Source organism: Microtus pennsylvanicus, chromosome 11 (assembly GCF_037038515.1).
Source record: "Microtus pennsylvanicus isolate mMicPen1 chromosome 11, mMicPen1.hap1, whole genome shotgun sequence".
Classification (NCBI taxonomy): domain Eukaryota; kingdom Metazoa; phylum Chordata; class Mammalia; order Rodentia; family Cricetidae; genus Microtus; species Microtus pennsylvanicus.
Window position 1 is genome coordinate 19,590,957 of NC_134589.1, and position 16,300 is coordinate 19,607,256.

The 16,300-nt window shown below is 48.2% G+C and overlaps 1 protein-coding gene across 1 annotated transcript in view; it reads left to right on the forward strand.

Moving 5' to 3' along the window:
* The window catches only part of Nmt1 (N-myristoyltransferase 1), a 36,693-nt gene that overhangs the window by 18,871 nt on the left and 1,522 nt on the right, over positions 1-16,300 (forward strand). The window contains exons 4-11 of the mRNA XM_075990588.1: positions 5,699-5,817; positions 8,820-8,911; positions 10,072-10,188; positions 11,440-11,610; positions 12,339-12,447; positions 14,253-14,423; positions 15,104-15,271; positions 16,127-16,264. Coding sequence (XP_075846703.1) covers positions 5,699-5,817; positions 8,820-8,911; positions 10,072-10,188; positions 11,440-11,610; positions 12,339-12,447; positions 14,253-14,423; positions 15,104-15,271; positions 16,127-16,264 — 1,085 coding nt within the window. The remainder of the gene's footprint in view (positions 1-5,698; positions 5,818-8,819; positions 8,912-10,071; positions 10,189-11,439; positions 11,611-12,338; positions 12,448-14,252; positions 14,424-15,103; positions 15,272-16,126; positions 16,265-16,300) is intronic.

Sequence of the window (16,300 nt, forward strand, 5' to 3'; positions counted from 1 at the left end):
CTTCAGGCATATATGCAGATAGAACACTGTATACATGATAAATAATTTTTTTTTAAATGCTATAATAAGGGGCTGGAGAGATGGCTCAGTGGTTAAGAGCATTGGCTGCTCTTCCAAAGGTCCTGAGTTCAATTCCCAGCAACCACATGGTGGCTCACAACCATCTGTAATGAGGTCTGGTGTCCTCTTCTGGCCTGCAGGCATACACACAGATAAAATACTGTATACATAATAAAGAAATATTTTTAAAAAATGCTATAATAAACTTGTAAAGGGATTAGACAGAAATCCCAAATGTATTCAGAAGCTACTGCACATACTGGAGTTAGAGACATCTGCTAGGCCTGAACCACAGCTGACCTTGGCTGCTGACCTCAGCTCCTGGTGAACAAAGGTTTTATAAGTGATTGAGCTTTGCTTTTGGGACTGTTGGGGACCCGATTCTTACATATATGTAGTTGAGGAAATAAATTGTGTTATTGTGTTTTCTTGTTATGTTTTCTTTTTTTTTTTTTTTTTTTTTGTTTTGTTTTTCGAGGCAGGGTTTCTCTGTAGCTTTGGAGCCTGTCCTGGAACTCGCTCTGTAGACCAGGCTGGTCTCGAACTCACAGAGATCCGCCTGCCTCTGCCTCCCGAGTTGTTATGTTTTTTAAAATATTTATAATTTTTTGAAATATTTGTCTGTGTGTCTGTGTGCCTGTAATACAGACGTAGTAGGCAGTTGTGAGCCACCCAGTACACGCACTGGGGACTGAATTCGGGTCCTCTGCAGCATCTCTCCACCCCAAACACATGCTCTAACACTAAATGAAAGTGATGGTCAAGTGTTCAGTGTTACTGGTCCTCTCCAATAACATCAGCTTCTGGTACATTGTGGGTTGGGAGGGCAAAGACAAGTCAAATACCAGGATGTGAAAAGACAGCTGTGTCCAACAACATTTGTCTGCAGAGGTAGACAGCAGATAGAACAGGTGCTTCCTGACTGCAAGTGGTTGGTGTAATGATGGGTAACCAGTTTTAAAGTAAAAATAGCCTGGCATGGTGGCGCATCCTTTAGTCCCAGCACTCTGGAGGCAGAGGTATCTCTGTGAACTTCAGAACAGCCTGGTCTACATAGAAAGTTCCAGAACAGCCAGGGTTGTGTCGCGAGATCCTGTCTCCAAAACAGAACAAAACGAAACAAGCTCTGCTTTGGAGAGATGTAGTTGTCAGCTTGGCAACAACACCGATACGATGGTGAGATAAAGCAGGGGGAAGGGAACATTGAGGGGATGCATGTGCCCCAATTCCAGAAGCCTTTGTCTGTCTGCTCCCCATAGCTGCAGTGAGCCTGCTAAGGAGCCAGAAGCATGGGAAGAGTCTCTCGCTCTGCCTTGGGTGAGGTTCCCATAGGCTGCTCTGTGATCTGGCCCGGTTTTTAGGTAGTCCCTTGGGTGAAGGCTCATGAGGAATTTGGAAGAAAATAGCCTTGCTCCAGCCCAGACAATAGGAGCTGGTGAAGACATGAGTCAAGATAAAAAAAAAAAAAAAAAAGATTTGGTCTTGTCTGACCCGTGGCCAGTCAGAAATTAAGAATTCTGTTTCACTGGGTCAGGGGATAAGAGGCTCCACCTTCACCCTCTAAGCTTAAACTATTCTTCACGGCAGAGGCCTCTCCTTTCCCTTCTGCAGACCCGGAGAATGGTTCTGTGTGGTTACTTTCTTTTCTCCCACTTAAACAGGGAGGTTTGGTTTATCTTGAAGTGGCTTTTTGTTTTCAAGACGGGGTCCTTGAACTTGTGGCCAGCCCTACTGCCTCAGCTGTCTAAACTGTGGGATTACAGGCATGAGCTACTGTTCTCGTGGTTCGTGGGGGCTATTGACTGTAAAGGTCATGCAGCATGTTGTGTTGAGATGGAGCTCTTTGTGACATAGAGCTGCTATCCCTGCCACTTGGGAGGTAGAGGCAGAAGCAGCACAGAGTCAAGGCCAGCTTGAGCCACAGACAGAATGAATTAAAGGCCAGTCTGGATAGTGTAGCAAGACCTTGTCTCAAAAAATAAAAAAGCATGCTGTGTTTATAACACATCTCACCTTTAGGGAGATTTTTAATTAAACTCTGTTCTGCTGAAGAGGCCTAGAATTGTTCATAGTTTAGAATCCCTGAAAGTTTGCTTGTGAAGTCCTCCAGACGGTTTTCAGTCTGGACCAGCGCATTTTAAACTTTCTCCACTTGGGACTCCTTTTCTTTTCTTTTCTTTCTTTCTTATTTATTTATTGTTTCTTTTGTTTAGTTTTCATGACAGGGTTTCTCTTGTGTAGTCCTGGCTGTCCTGGAACTCACTCTGTAGACCAGGCTGGCTTTGAACTCACAGAGATCCGCCTGCCTCTGCATCCTGAGTGCTGGGATTAGAGGTGTGCGCCGCCATTGCCCATTAGTGATTCCTTTTAACCTGGAAGCTTGTGGTGTATAGGGACAGCTCAGTGTATAGGGACGGCTCGGTGTACAGGAACGGCTCAGTGTATAAGGACGGCTCAATGTATAGGAACAGCTCGGTGCTGCCAAACCTCATAACCTGAGTTTGATCCCTAGAACTTGATGGAAAGAGAAAAATGACTTCTTGCAGCCTGTCTTCTGACTTCCACGTGCATACTGTGGCATGGAAGATAAAACCAAATTTCCAGGCTGAGCATGGTAATGTACAGCTGTAATCTCAACACTTGAGAAGTGGAGTTAGAAGGACTGGAGAGATGGCTCAGAGGTTATAGATGACGAGTTTATTACCACCATCCCCATGAGACAAATCATAGCTGCCTGAGTAGCAGCTCCAGGGGATCCAGTGCCCTCTTAGGACCTCTTAGGATTTATACAACTTATACAATGTGTCACTCATGGAAAATATGTATCTTTGATAAAAATACCCTCATCTGAGAAGTTTCTCCTGAAGTAGAAGGTAATTTGCAGAGTTGAGACCTGATCAGTGTGCAGAAAGTAAAGGGCTGCTGGGTGCTCGGCCCTAAGTGGGGTATTCATGTCACACCGCTCCTCCTAAGGTTCGGAGATCTTCAGAGAAGAGGAGGGAAGGAAAAGTGTTCTGCAGACCCTACAGGGCATGTGTGAACTCACGGCGATTGTGACAGCATGTGCAGGGCTTACACTAGCTCTTCCGGACGAAACCTCAGCTTTGCGTGGGAACTGTTGGCATTTGATAGCTGCTGGGAGAGGGAGGGTCAGCTTTCTTTAGTGGTCTGACCCCTGCGGGTTAACCGCACACCAGGACAGCCCACTCCATCACTAGCTGCGCAACAAAAACTGGCCTCAGTGGAGAAAGAGAAATAAAATCTCAAGCTGGATGGGAATTGTTAAGAAAGTGGTAATGGGAGAGGTTTGGTGGTGGATGTGTTCAGATACACTGTAAGAAATTTTCTAATGAAAATATTGTGGAAAATTAAATCAAGAGTTCAAAGCTAGCCTCCAATATGCAGTGAATTTGAAGTCAGACTGAACTACATGAGATCATGTCTCAAAAAAGCATTTCCATAAGGGTATGCTTTTTTTGTTGCTGTTTTTTGAGACAGGGTTTCTCTGTGGAACAAAGTGCTCTGGCTGTCCTGGAACTCACTCTGTAGACCAGGTTGGCCTGAAACTCACAAGTCCTCTATTTCCAAGTCCTGGGATTAAAGATGTGTACCACCACTGCCCGGCTAGATATGCTTCTTATTTTCACATAAAGAACTGAATCTCACTGGCATGGAGTCTGACTTTGCTGTAAAACAGGATGTTTTATTTATGTGGGGGCTGGAGAGATAGCTCATGGTTAAGAACACTTGTTCTTGCAGAGGACCCAGGTTCAGTTTCCAGAACCTATGGTATGCAAACCATCCATAACTCCGGTTCCAGAGGATCTTACCCCTTCTTCTGACTTACATGGGCTCTAGGCACACATATGGTACATATACATACAAGCAGGCAAAACACTCATACACATAAAAAAATAAAGAAGTTTAAAATTGTATGTGCCTACACCTGTGTGTGTGTTAGGTGTGTGTTTACCCTCAGAGGCTAGAAAAGGGTGCCGTGTACCACATCCCCTGGAACTGGTCTTACGGGTCCATTATGAGCCACCTGACATAGTGTCAGGAACTGAGCCAGAGTCCTCTGAAGTATAGCAGTGCTCCTAATCACCACATCGTCTTCCAGCCGCCCTGAGCCAGCGTTTCTATGACAGTTTATTGGTATTTCATGGCATGTTGGCATGCAGCATGCAACATGCCCATGTGTATGTGTATTCAGAGCCAAGGCAACAGTGAAGCCACATAACACTGCCTAGAATATCACAGACTTGGTACATGTTTAATTTTCAATTTGTTTTTGGTATGTATGTTCAAAACCTTATACAATTACCAAAATTTTCTTGACACCCCCTACTCAGTATGGCTTGCAGCTTCAGAAGCTTTGGTCAGGAGCAGTTGTTACACGCCCTGAATGAGTGTGTCCCTCTTGAGATCATGTCATTCTTTCCTTGTTGAGAGTGCAGGAGCCTTTCTTCCCCGCAGCTCTACCTGTCCCTCTGCAACTCATAGCTGGTCTCCATCTCATGCTGCTCTTGGCTCTGCACCGCTGCCATGGGGGGCTCGACTCCTCTAGTACAGGAAGTAAGGGACTGGACAACTGGAAGGTGCTTAAAAGTACTCAGAGGGCTGGGTATCTGGTGCATACCTATAATCCAGCATTAGGAGGCTGAGACAGGAGGATTGCTATGAGCCCAAGGCCAGCCTCTGGGCTACTTAGCATTCTTCTCTCTTAAAAAAACAAAACTTTGACTCTTTGACAGCCTCTTTCCTCTCCAGCCTCATCTAGTTTCTCTTCTCCCCTTCTTCTCAGCCTCCCAAGCTCTCCCACGGAGGAGGGGCCCTTTCAGAGGGAGGCTTCCAGGCACAGCGTCTGCAGACCTGTGATTCAGCCTGGAGGCATTCGTAGGGCTGAAAGCACCGAGGCCCTGAGCTGGCAGGGGCTGTTAGCTGGCCCACGGGGCTGGAAGCTGAGGCTGTAAGGCCGAGAGAGCCTGGCTCCTAGAAGCCATCATCTGACTGAGGAGTGAGCCCAGGCCTTTGCTCTTTACACAAAGGCAGGCTTGTTGCAGCTCCTTACAAATCTCCCCAAGTCAGGGAAGGGTGTCTGAGCTAGAACAAGACGACACTCTGCACCAACCAGGAGGCAGGAAGCCAGATCAGCAGTGATGAGCGTTTGTCATTCAGGAGCCCAAGGGAGATTTACAAGGATTTCCAAAAATGAACCACCTGGATCCCAGAGAGGCTCCTGAGGTTTTGCCATACATTGGCCCTCAACTAGGGACCAAGGTAACTGGAGAGTCTACAATTGCTGGGCATGGAGTGTTCTTCAGCTACACAGTTCTAGGGATGGGAAATTAGCTCTGGTGATTTTTTTTCTTCATATAAGGTCTCATGTAGCCCAGACTGGCCTTAAACTCACTGTGTAGTAGAAGATGACCTTGAAGTTCTGACCCTTGGGCTTCTACCAAGTGCTGTTATAGGTGTGCCCAGGGTATGTAGTACCTTGTTCACACCCAGGCCTTTGTACAAGCAAGTTGACAACACTAGCAGGTGAGCCTCATCCCCAACCTTCCAGTGAATGTCTTAAACGTGCTCTCCCTCCCCCGTGCTGGCCGACAGTTGATTCCTGGCTGTGCTCTTCTAGGTGAAGTGGTAAATACCCATGGGCCAGTGGAACCTGACAAGGACAACATTCGCCAAGAGCCCTACACTCTACCCCAGGGCTTCACCTGGGATGCCTTGGACCTGGGAGATCGTGGTGTGGTAAGTAGGCCTGGCTTGCAGGCAGGACTTTTAGGAGCTGAGCCACAGAGGGCTCAGCAGATCCCATCTGGTACCTTCTGGGCGTGCCCCAGATTCCCCATGATAGACATTAGCGTCTCATACTTGTAAGGCTGAAAGCTGTCCTGAAGTTTCTGATTGTAGAGTTGTTGTTATTATTATTATTATTTAGAGTCATTATTATTATAATTATTTATATTCCTTTGTCGTTATTTTTGCGTTCTTTTGTTTGTTTTGTTTTTTGAGACAGGGTCTCTCTATTATATAACCCTGTCTGGCTTGGAACTCACTACGTAGACCAGCCTGACCTTGAATTCACAAGGATAACCTGCCTCTTTGCCTCCCCTGTGTTGGAATTAAAGGCATTCAGCACCACTGCCCAGCTGAGACCTGGTTTTATTCATTTTTATTTGTGTGTGATGTATGTGTGTGAGCATACACATGCTTTGGCACACGAGCTGGTCAGAAGACAACTTTGTGGATTCAGTTCTCTCCCACCCTTGTGACACACGGAGGCCAATGTTGACTGTCAGCTTTACCCACTGAGCCATCTCTCCATCTTGTGACACACGGAGGCCAATGTTGACTGTCAGCTTTACCCACTGAGCCATCTCTCCATCTTGTGACACACGGAGGCCAATGTTGACTGTCAGCTTTACCCACTGAGCCATCTCTCCATCTTGTGACACACGGAGGCCAATGTTGACTGTCAGCTTTACCCACTGAGCCATCTCTCCATCTTGTGACACACGGAGGCCAATGTTGAATGTCAGCTTTACCCACTGAGCCATCTCTCCATCTTGTGACACACGGAGGCCAATGTTGACTGTCAGCTTTACCCACTGAGCCATCTCTCCATCTTGCTGGCCCCTTTTTTAGTATTTTTGAGGCAGGATCTTACATTGTAGTCTAGGCTGACCTTGGACTGTTGGCTCTCCTGCTGAGCTTCCTAAGTGATGCCATTAGAGATGTAGCGTCATAGTCTTTTATTTCTTGTTTATTTCTTTTATTTGTTTCTGTTTCAAGGCAGGATCTCTCTGTGTAGTTCTGGCTGTCCTGGAACTTTCTCTGTAGACCAGGTTGGCCTCTAATCTAGAGATCTGCCTCCCTAGTGTCTAGGATTGAAGATGTGCGACACCACCACCCAACTTAAAGAATTATTTTTAATATGAGTTTGCATGTGGGTTTGTGAGTGTCTTAGGGTTGTCGTAGTGTCTTAGGGTTGTCACTGTGATAAAACACTGAGCAAAACGACTTGGGGAGGAAAGGGTTTGTTTCAGCTCACAGCTCCATAACTGACAGAATCAGGCTACTCTTACCGAGTCATTCTCTCAATTCCTATTCCCTCCTTGCAGATATGTGTAGATTGTGTGAAGTTGACAAAAACTAGCCAGCAAAAAAAAAAACAAAAAACAAAAAACTAGCCAGCACAGTACTTAACGAGTTGGGGGGACCCACAGAAGTCAGAGGCATTGCATCCCCTGAAGCAACAGCTGCAGATGGTTGTGAACCGCCTGATCTGGGTGTTGAGAAGTGAACTCAGGTCCTCTGGAAGAGCAGCAAATGCTCTTAACCACTGAGCCATCTCTCCAGCTCCTCATTTTGACTCCTGATATATGTATGGGGTGGAGGCAGGTGCATGTCCCTGAGTGTGCATAAGCAACTGTGCATCCATCCATAGGATTGATTCTTGTGTTTGAGACAGGGTCTAACTCTGGCCCTAGCAGACCTGGAACTTGCTTTATAGACCAAGGTGGCCTTGAAGTCATGGAGTTCCAACTCCCTTCTGAGTGCTGGGATCACAGTCATCTGTGTTGGGTTTGTTCTTTTCAGGTAGATATCTACTGGTATTGTGTCACCAGCGCCTGATGATGGTCTGGGGACTGAACCCGAGCTCTGTGCACACTGGACTGGTAGACAACTAACCTACCAGCTGCCACTTTCTTTTTTCTTTTTTTATTTTATTTATTTATTTATTTATTTTTGATTTTTCGAGACAGGGTTTCTCCGTAGCTTTTTTTTGTTTTTGTTTTTGTTTTTCGAGACAGGGTTTCTCTGTGGCTTTGGAACTAGCTCTGTAGACCAGGCTGGCCTCAAACTCACAGAGATCCGCCTGCCTCTGCCTCCCGAGTGCTGGGATTAAAGGCATGCGCCACCACCGCCCGGCTGCCACTTTCTTTTTTACCCTTGAGACAGCCTTGTATGTGGCCCTGGCTGGGATTTGAGTCAGCCCTGCTTCAGGCTGGGATCGCAAGGCTGCACCGTCACACCTGTTACCTCTTGTTTTGACATCAGGGACTGAGGAATTTGGACTTTCTTTCTCTGTAAGGAATGATGAAAATGTGAATATTCTCCCCCTCCCCAACTTCTGATCACCACCTCCACCATACCTGGTTTAGGAACAGATCTGTTTTGGGAGGGGGTCTGGGGGACAGGAGATAGAGAGGAACAGTGCTCGTGTGCCCCAGCGTACCTGTGGAGGTCAGAGGACAGCTCTGTACAGTAAGCTGGCGGAGACGGCTGCAAGGGCAGAAAAAGGACAGAAATCTGGACTAGATGATAAAAACAAAACTTTTTTGTTTTAATATGGCAGTGAAGTAGTTTCTTGACCAATCAGCGTTTTATTAAGCCAGTATGAGTGACAAATCTTTACACTGTAGAAGGTTTCCCACAGCATTAACCCCCAAAATCCTTTCTCCAAAGCATGTTCACAGAAAATGGGACACTTTCTCTGATAGGTGATATTCTAGATGCTGCTGTGTTCTGAAGTCTGTGGCTCTGCCCCCTAGTGGCTCTGTTTCTTATCACAACCATGGGTACTTGTTTTAAAAGAATCCTTGCCATGCCTGAGATGACACCGATTTGTGAGACTTGAGGTAGTTTTCGTGATTAGCCTTGTCCTTTTGTGACGCTCAGAGCCACAGGGCATTGGAGTTGGCATCCACTTGTCAGAACACCTCAGTGAGCTACTTGTTTCTCTGCAGCTGAAAGAACTCTACACCCTCCTGAATGAGAACTACGTGGAAGATGACGATAACATGTTCCGATTCGATTACTCCCCAGAGTTTCTCCTGTGGTAAGTTGTAAGGGGTGTCTTATAATTTTATTTAACTTGTAAACTAGAAATTTATTTCTCATGGTTCTGGAGGCTAGCTCAAAAAAAGATCTGTGTCTGGTAATAGCCTAGCCAGCTCCGAAGATCTCTTCCAGTTTTAAGGGCAAAGCAGATAGCAGAACCACAAAGGAACATGGAGTTCTCATCCTTCCCGAGAGCCAGCCTTTGAGTGGCCAGCTGCTGTGTGCTTGTTCGTGCATCTGACGACTTGCTTTAGGTGGTGCTTAGGACTGAAGCCTTCCTTAAAACAGATTGGCTGTGGGAAACATGCGGAGTTGGTACCCAGATCCTCTACCATATGGCGACCTTTTGAAGGAAAGAAGGGCAGATGAGACCTACTAAGATTTGAAAGAAAGTTCTTCACCACCCAGCTAATGGGCATGCTCATTGTAGAAAATAGCCTTTCCTGGACGAGCTACTAGCCTGAGCTACGTTTAGCTTCTAAGAAGATAGACACATGAGGCTGAAGTCGAGTGGGATTACCCCAATGCGTAGGGGAAGCAGTGAGAGCAGAGACGCTCCAAGACAGAGATGGCAAAGCCCAGGGTTTCCAAGTTAGTCCCTAACCAAAAGACCACCAGCCTCCGGATGGAAGTCCTCCAGCTCAGCTCTGAGATGAACATAGAGGCTAGGCATGGTGGCACATGCCTTTAAAACCGGTACTTAGGAGATAGAGACAGGCAAATCTCTGTGCATTCAAGGCCAGCCTGTTCTGCATAGAGGGTTCCAGGGCAGCTGAGGCTACATAGTAAGGCCCTGTTTCAGAAAATAAAAACACAGAACTTAGCATAGGGGTGTACTTATGGCAGAGCCAAGATGGTCTCAAGTTTGAGGTCAGCCTAGGGTACATAGAGAACCTGCTAGAGAAAAATGACAAATAAAGGCTTAGTGCCAAAGAACTTGCTAGAATATATGTGCAAGACTGGGCAAAATCTCCAGCATGACCAAGAAAAAGATCCTTCGAGAAATGCCTGTGATTTGATTCTCTTGGAGTCTAAAAAGGAGGTAGTTGGTTGTGGAGTCTAGGGAAGTGCTAGGACCAGGTCATGGCTCTGGAGCCTAAGCGGCTCTCCGGCCTGCTGTTAGCGGTAGCACAGCGACTGTCCTTGTCTTTCTTCCAGGGCTCTCCGGCCCCCTGGCTGGCTCCCACAGTGGCACTGCGGGGTTCGAGTGGTCTCCAGTCGGAAGCTGGTTGGGTTCATTAGTGCCATCCCAGCAAACATCCACATCTATGACACGTAAGCGTCTGGGAGGGAGAAGAAAGCTACATGTTTACCTATGAAAGGACTGTGGAGGGCCTGGTGAAGCATCCGTATGTTGGGAATAAAACTCACCGTGGGAACCGTGTGTTTCACATGCATGGTGGCCCTTTAATCCCAGCCTTGGGTGACAGAGGCAGGTGGATCTCCGTGAGTTCAAGGCTAGCGTGATCTACATAGCAAGTTACATAAGGCTCCATAGTGAGACTCTCTGAGTTGTAGCTGGTAGCTAGCTGTTAAGTATTTTTCCTTAGCTGACAAACCTCTCCTCCAATGCAATAATCCAAATCAAACCAGATCAGACCAAATTAGAAGATGCCCAGGTTTAATGAATGCCAACACTCCCGGGTGGCTCCACGGGAGAACACGGAGGGAGGAAAGGAGAACCAGAACGACCATGGAAACTGGTAGACCACTTATTCATTGTGGGGGGTAATTTAAATAGCCTGTGGGAGTGGTCTTGACCACTCTTGGTGAACTTTCTCGGAGGTGGAGTTTGTACTGAAGCAAAACTCCCAGGGGAGGGAGCTTTGAAATGGAACTTTCCAACTTTCCACCCAACATTTCAAGGTGGATGCCAGGGGGCTGGGATGAAGCCCCCTAATCAAACAGTAGCCTTGTCTGTGACCTATGCTAAGGCCATCCCTGCTCCAGTCACATGGTGAGACACTTGACAGCTTCAGAAATGGGCAGGAGCCAGTGTGACCCAGATTGAGATGGGCTCACTGTCATCCGCTGCAATCTCCTGGGTCTGCAGGCTGTATGGTGATTCTTGTGGGAATCAAAATCTTAGAGTATCCGTCAGTATTGGTACAAACCTCTAGTCTAAACTGTGTCTTGGGTGGTAGGGGAAGGAGGGGTGATGACTCGAGGCTGGCCTGAGTTACTTAGAGAGTTCAAGATCAACCTTGTCTCAGACCTAGATTAGCCTTGATTTACTCTAGGGTTTCTTAATGCTACTTGGGTGTCTGCTACAGGTGGGACTCTGCAGCCCACTCAGGGATTCCACAGGGAGAGCGCGTGCTGCCTTCAGATAAAGGCAATCGCAGGCTTCCCTCTTCCCCTCTGAGGCGGAGGATGCCAGGCAAGCTGGAAAGCGGTAGTGGGTGGGATCCCCAGTCACTGCTGGTGCAGATGGCAACAAAGTGCTCCCTGCAGGTGTGGCTCCGCTGAAGGGTTCCTACCACGTCGTGGGGAACGCCTTGGCAGCCAGCATTTTGCCTCCTTCAGAGAGAAGAAGATGGTGGAAATTAACTTCCTGTGCGTCCACAAGAAGCTGCGCTCCAAGAGGGTGGCTCCAGTCTTGATCCGCGAGATAACCCGACGGGTCCACCTGGAGGGCATTTTCCAAGCTGTTTACACCGCGGGAGTGGTATTGCCAAAGCCTGTTGGCACCTGCAGGTAAAAATTGCTTCCTGTGGGTCTTGGGAATGCAGGTGCCTGGCTCTAGCAGAGAGTAATGTCACTGAGACACGGCATTGCCCTGCTCTGTGCCTGCTCAGTGGGTTGTGGGTGTCTGGGTGACTAGCAGGAGCCAGGTGGAGAACATTTTGGGAATGTGGGGGAGAGTGTGGTTCAGACCAACTGGAAAGAAATTCTCAAATCGGATTGCCACCGGTTTTGTTTTTAAGGATGAGGCCAAACCTGGGTTTTTACAGAAAATGCCTTTAAGTTTTAAATATTTGGCTTCATTTTTGAATATTTTGTGGATCAGAGGGAGCTTGTCTGATCCCTGTGTGATCTAAGGACAACCTCCACCTTGGAAAATTGCTTGAAACAATAGAATAATCTCTGCCTAGAGAACTGCAAAATTAATAACCCCAGGTGAATAGAGAAGAGGCTGAGGAGAGGATGGCCACATCTGCCAGTCTTCTCTGACCTGGTTCCTGAGCTGCTTGTGCTCCCCAGACAGCTGCTCTGCAGGAGAATGGCTTTTGAAATAGAAAACTAGGGAGGAAAAGTTCTTGGAGGGCCCTTGGCAGCCCTGACCACTGGAGAAAGCTGAGCCTGTGCCTCCAAAAAGGGACTCATGACACCTGCTCGCCATCTGGAGGTCCCCTGCACTTGTCCTCCTTAGCAGGACCGGCCAGAGTCCTCTGAGGTCAGACAGGACATTTGTGTCCCTACAGGTACTGGCATCGGTCTCTAAACCCTCGGAAACTGATTGAAGTGAAGTTCTCCCACCTGAGCAGAAACATGACCATGCAGCGTACCATGAAGCTGTACCGACTGCCGGAGGCCAGTGGGGCTTGGGTGGTGGGCAGGCGTGGGGATTGGGGGAGCCCCTGGTCACCAGCTTCTTGGGTCTCACTGTCTACAAGGGTTATTTTTATTTCATTTTCTTGGTTTTCCCAAATCTCTGCCTGGCTTAGCATCCCTGCTGACTGGGATTAACAGCATGTGCCGCCACCACCCCAGCAAGAACCCAGATTTCTGCTCCCTCCCCAACACCCAGAATGGCTCAGAGGGATTGCACAGCCTGGAGTAACCAGGTCTTCGGTTCTGATCTCAGTCTGCCTACTTTCCCAAAGAAATGGGTGTCTCATTCTCTAGTCATGCCTGCTTTCAGGACTGAGCTGTGACCTGGCCTCAGAGCACATCCAGGTGCCTGTCAATCCACAAAGAGTGCTTACTGCTCAAACATCTGCTAGGTTGAATCAGTTGATCTGTACATGGGCTTTCTTGCCTTGGCTTAGTCTCATACTGCATTAGGTTCATTGTCCTGTCTTGAGAGAGTGCTACATCGTAGTACATATTGCCAAAACAGATTTGGAAAGCTGAGTGTGGTATCTTGTGCCTGTGATCCCAGTAGTCAGGAAGAGGAAGGTGAGGAATTCAAGGCCAGTCTTGGTATAAGGCCAGCCTGGGCTACATGAGACCCTGTCTCAAAAGAGAAAGAGAGAGAGAGAGAGAGAGAGAGAGAGAGAGAGAGAGAGAGAGAGAGAGAGAGAGAGAGAGAGGAGAGAGAAAGGAAGGAAAGAAGGGAGGAAGGAGAGATTGGGAAAAAGAGTTAGGGCTGTAGGAGATGTCTTCTCGTCTTCTCCCATGTCATGCTGTCAACTCTCCCTCATCCTAGGCAGGTAGAGAGCCATATTCAGGTGTTCTGGGATCCAAAAGAGTATGTGGATCTCCCTATATTTGGGTAAGAAACCCAATGTGGTTATATTTCAGGGTTTGAGAGGTCACTGGGGACAGCCGTGATGAATGAAGTCAGCAGACATTTCCTAGAGAGATCAAGATTATCAAGGAAATTTGAAGGGTAGAGGTCCAGACTGAAGTTTTGTGCACATGCATTTGTGTGTCTAAACAATCTCCAGTGTTGTTCTCTGCCTTCTGCTTTGTCTTACGGTAGGGTCTCTTTATGTTAGCCTGTGGACCCCAGGCTAACTGGCCCAAGTTACTCTGCATTCCTGCTGTCTCTGCCTCTTTTCTCCCTGGAGGAGCATTAGGTGCTTACACTATTGCATCTGGCTTTTACTTGGGTTGTGGGGATTTGAACTCAGGTCCTCACACTTACACAGTAAGCACTTTTACCCACTCACCATCTCCCCAGCTCCACACTGAAGTTGTAAAGTGGTCCCTGTCCTGGTTGTATCAGGCAGTGACAGGCATGTATCATTTGTGACTCTGCTATTTTCAGTTTGGACCAGCACTCTTGTGTGGCCTGAGCCTCTGGTGATAGTCTGTTAGCCCTAGGACTTGTTCCGCAGGATCATGTGATTTCCTTCCACTGAATTCGATTGGCCCTAGGGTAGCAGGTCACATGCTTTGTAGAGAGGGACACAAGGAAGGGAGGGAGGCCTGTATTTTCTTAGGGTAGACTAGACCCACATAGATAGAAACAAATGTCACTGGCTCTGCCCCAACATTAGCCCTGCCAAGGAGGGAAGAATGAGCTAGATTCCCAGAGGTAGGCTGAGTCTGGGTACTCTAAGGTCTAGGGGTGATGCTGAGGATGGCCTGAGTTTTGCTCTTGAAGGCCTCTGTGGGCAGGTCCAGGCTGATAGGCACATCTGATGCCATCTTTTCTGTCCTCCTTCCAGACCCCCAAGACAGCTGGGCTACGACCAATGGAGAAGAAGGACATTCCAGTGGTGCACCAGCTGCTCACCAGGTACTTGAAGCAGTTCCACCTCACGCCGGTCATGAGCCAGGAGGAGGTGGAGCACTGGTTCTACCCCCAAGAGAACATCATTGACACTTTTGTGGTAGAGGTGAGTTGGCCATCCAATCCCAGAGAAACAGCTGGGTTCCCAGAGAGCTGGTATCACCATGTTAGGCTTCCTGAAGTCTTTGGTCCTCAACAAACCGGGGTAATAGTTTACATTTGTTGAAAGATCCCTCTGATCCCCCACCTCTGCACAATACAGAATAGAGAGCACCACACCTCCTAACCAGGCGAGCTAGTGTGGTCCAGACACTGAAGCCGAAGTCTGAGAATGCCAGCCACATGAAGAAATTCCTGGCCATGCCCAGCAGAGTTTCTTAGCCCACAGTCCAGCCTGGTTGTTCTCGAGAGCCCTTAGCCTCTTGTCACACATGCAGTGTTCACCCCTTCAGTTGCCTGAAAATGGGGTGAGAGAGCCGGGCGGTGGTGGCGCACGCCTTTACTCCCAGCACTAGGGAGGCTGAGGTAGGCTGATCTCTGTGCAGCTTGGTCTATAGAGTGAGTTCCAGGGCAGACCCCTAAAGCTGCCCGGAGAAACCTGTCTCAAAAAAACAAACAAACAAAAAAAAAAAAAGACAACGAGAGGAAGGAAGGAAGGAAGGAAGGAAGGAAGGAAGGAAGGAAGGAAAAGGAAAAGGAAAATGGAGTGAGAGTCAGATGGTCGCTGGGCTGCCTGCCTGTTGTCTGCATGTGTGATAATGCCTGTTTATTTCATCTTTCCTTCAGAATGCGAACGGTGAGGTGACTGATTTCCTGAGCTTTTATACGCTTCCCTCCACCATCATGAACCATCCAACCCACAAGAGTCTAAAAGCTGCTTACTCCTTCTACAATGTCCACACCCAGACCCCTCTTCTAGACCTTATGAGCGACGCCCTTGTTCTAGCCAAAATGGTAAGGAGTAGACCAGACCAGAGGTCTGGGGAAACTTGAGGAAGGGCCTTTTAGCAGTAGTGAATACGGCTCAGGAGTTTGCTACCCATGGGCTGGGAGGCCTTGAGCTTCCTTAGTCCCCGCTCTCAGAGTCCCAGCAGCTCTCAGCCACACACTCCAGTCTAGAAGAGGTCAGAGTCACTGAACTCCTTGTTGGGGAGCTGACTCAGCAGCCAGCTTCAGGGTTAGGGTTCTTTTGGCTCTGCAGCATGGGAGGGGAGCCTGGGCTCTGCCCTGGTGAATGATTGCAGTGGCTGGCTAGAAGGCGGAGGCGGTCTTCTTGCTCTTCTTCTCAAGGTTCCTATGCCTACTTGGACCTAGGCCAGCCTCTGTAGGCAGGCCAGTCCTTCTCCATGAGAACAGATAAGTTGGTGAGATTTTAGAAGTGTCCTTGTCACAGTGTAGGCTAGCCTCTGTGGGCAGGCCAGTCCTTCTCCACGAGAACAGATCAAGATGGTGAGATTTTAGAAGTGTCCTTGTCACAGTCAAGTAGCCTGTAATGCATATCGAAGCTGGGAGCTGAGTGGCCATAGAGTTAGGAAGCCGATAGGAGCTGACTCTTTGGGGAGGAGCAGGCTCCAGTTTTGATCCTCTCGGAGAGACACTGAGGAAGGAGGGCCTGTGAGTGACCTGAGGACGGTCTTGGAAGTTAGTACGTCTGGAGACCTCAGTGCTAACTGGAGTTTGCTGACCAGGATGTAGCTGGAGCCTCCAAAGGAAATGCCTTATGGCTGGCTGCCTGTTGGACAGCAGGGGAAAGGGGGGAAGCAGCCTTCCTGGCCTCACCTCTTGTCATTTCTCCTTGCTACCCTGCAGAAAGGGTTCGACGTGTTCAATGCACTGGATCTCATGGAGAACAAAACATTCCTGGAGAAGCTTAAGTTTGGCATAGGGGATGGCAACCTGCAGTATTATCTGTACAATTGGAAGTGCCCTAGCATGGGGGCTGAGAAGGTATGTATGTCACAGCCAGCGGCTCCAGCATTATAA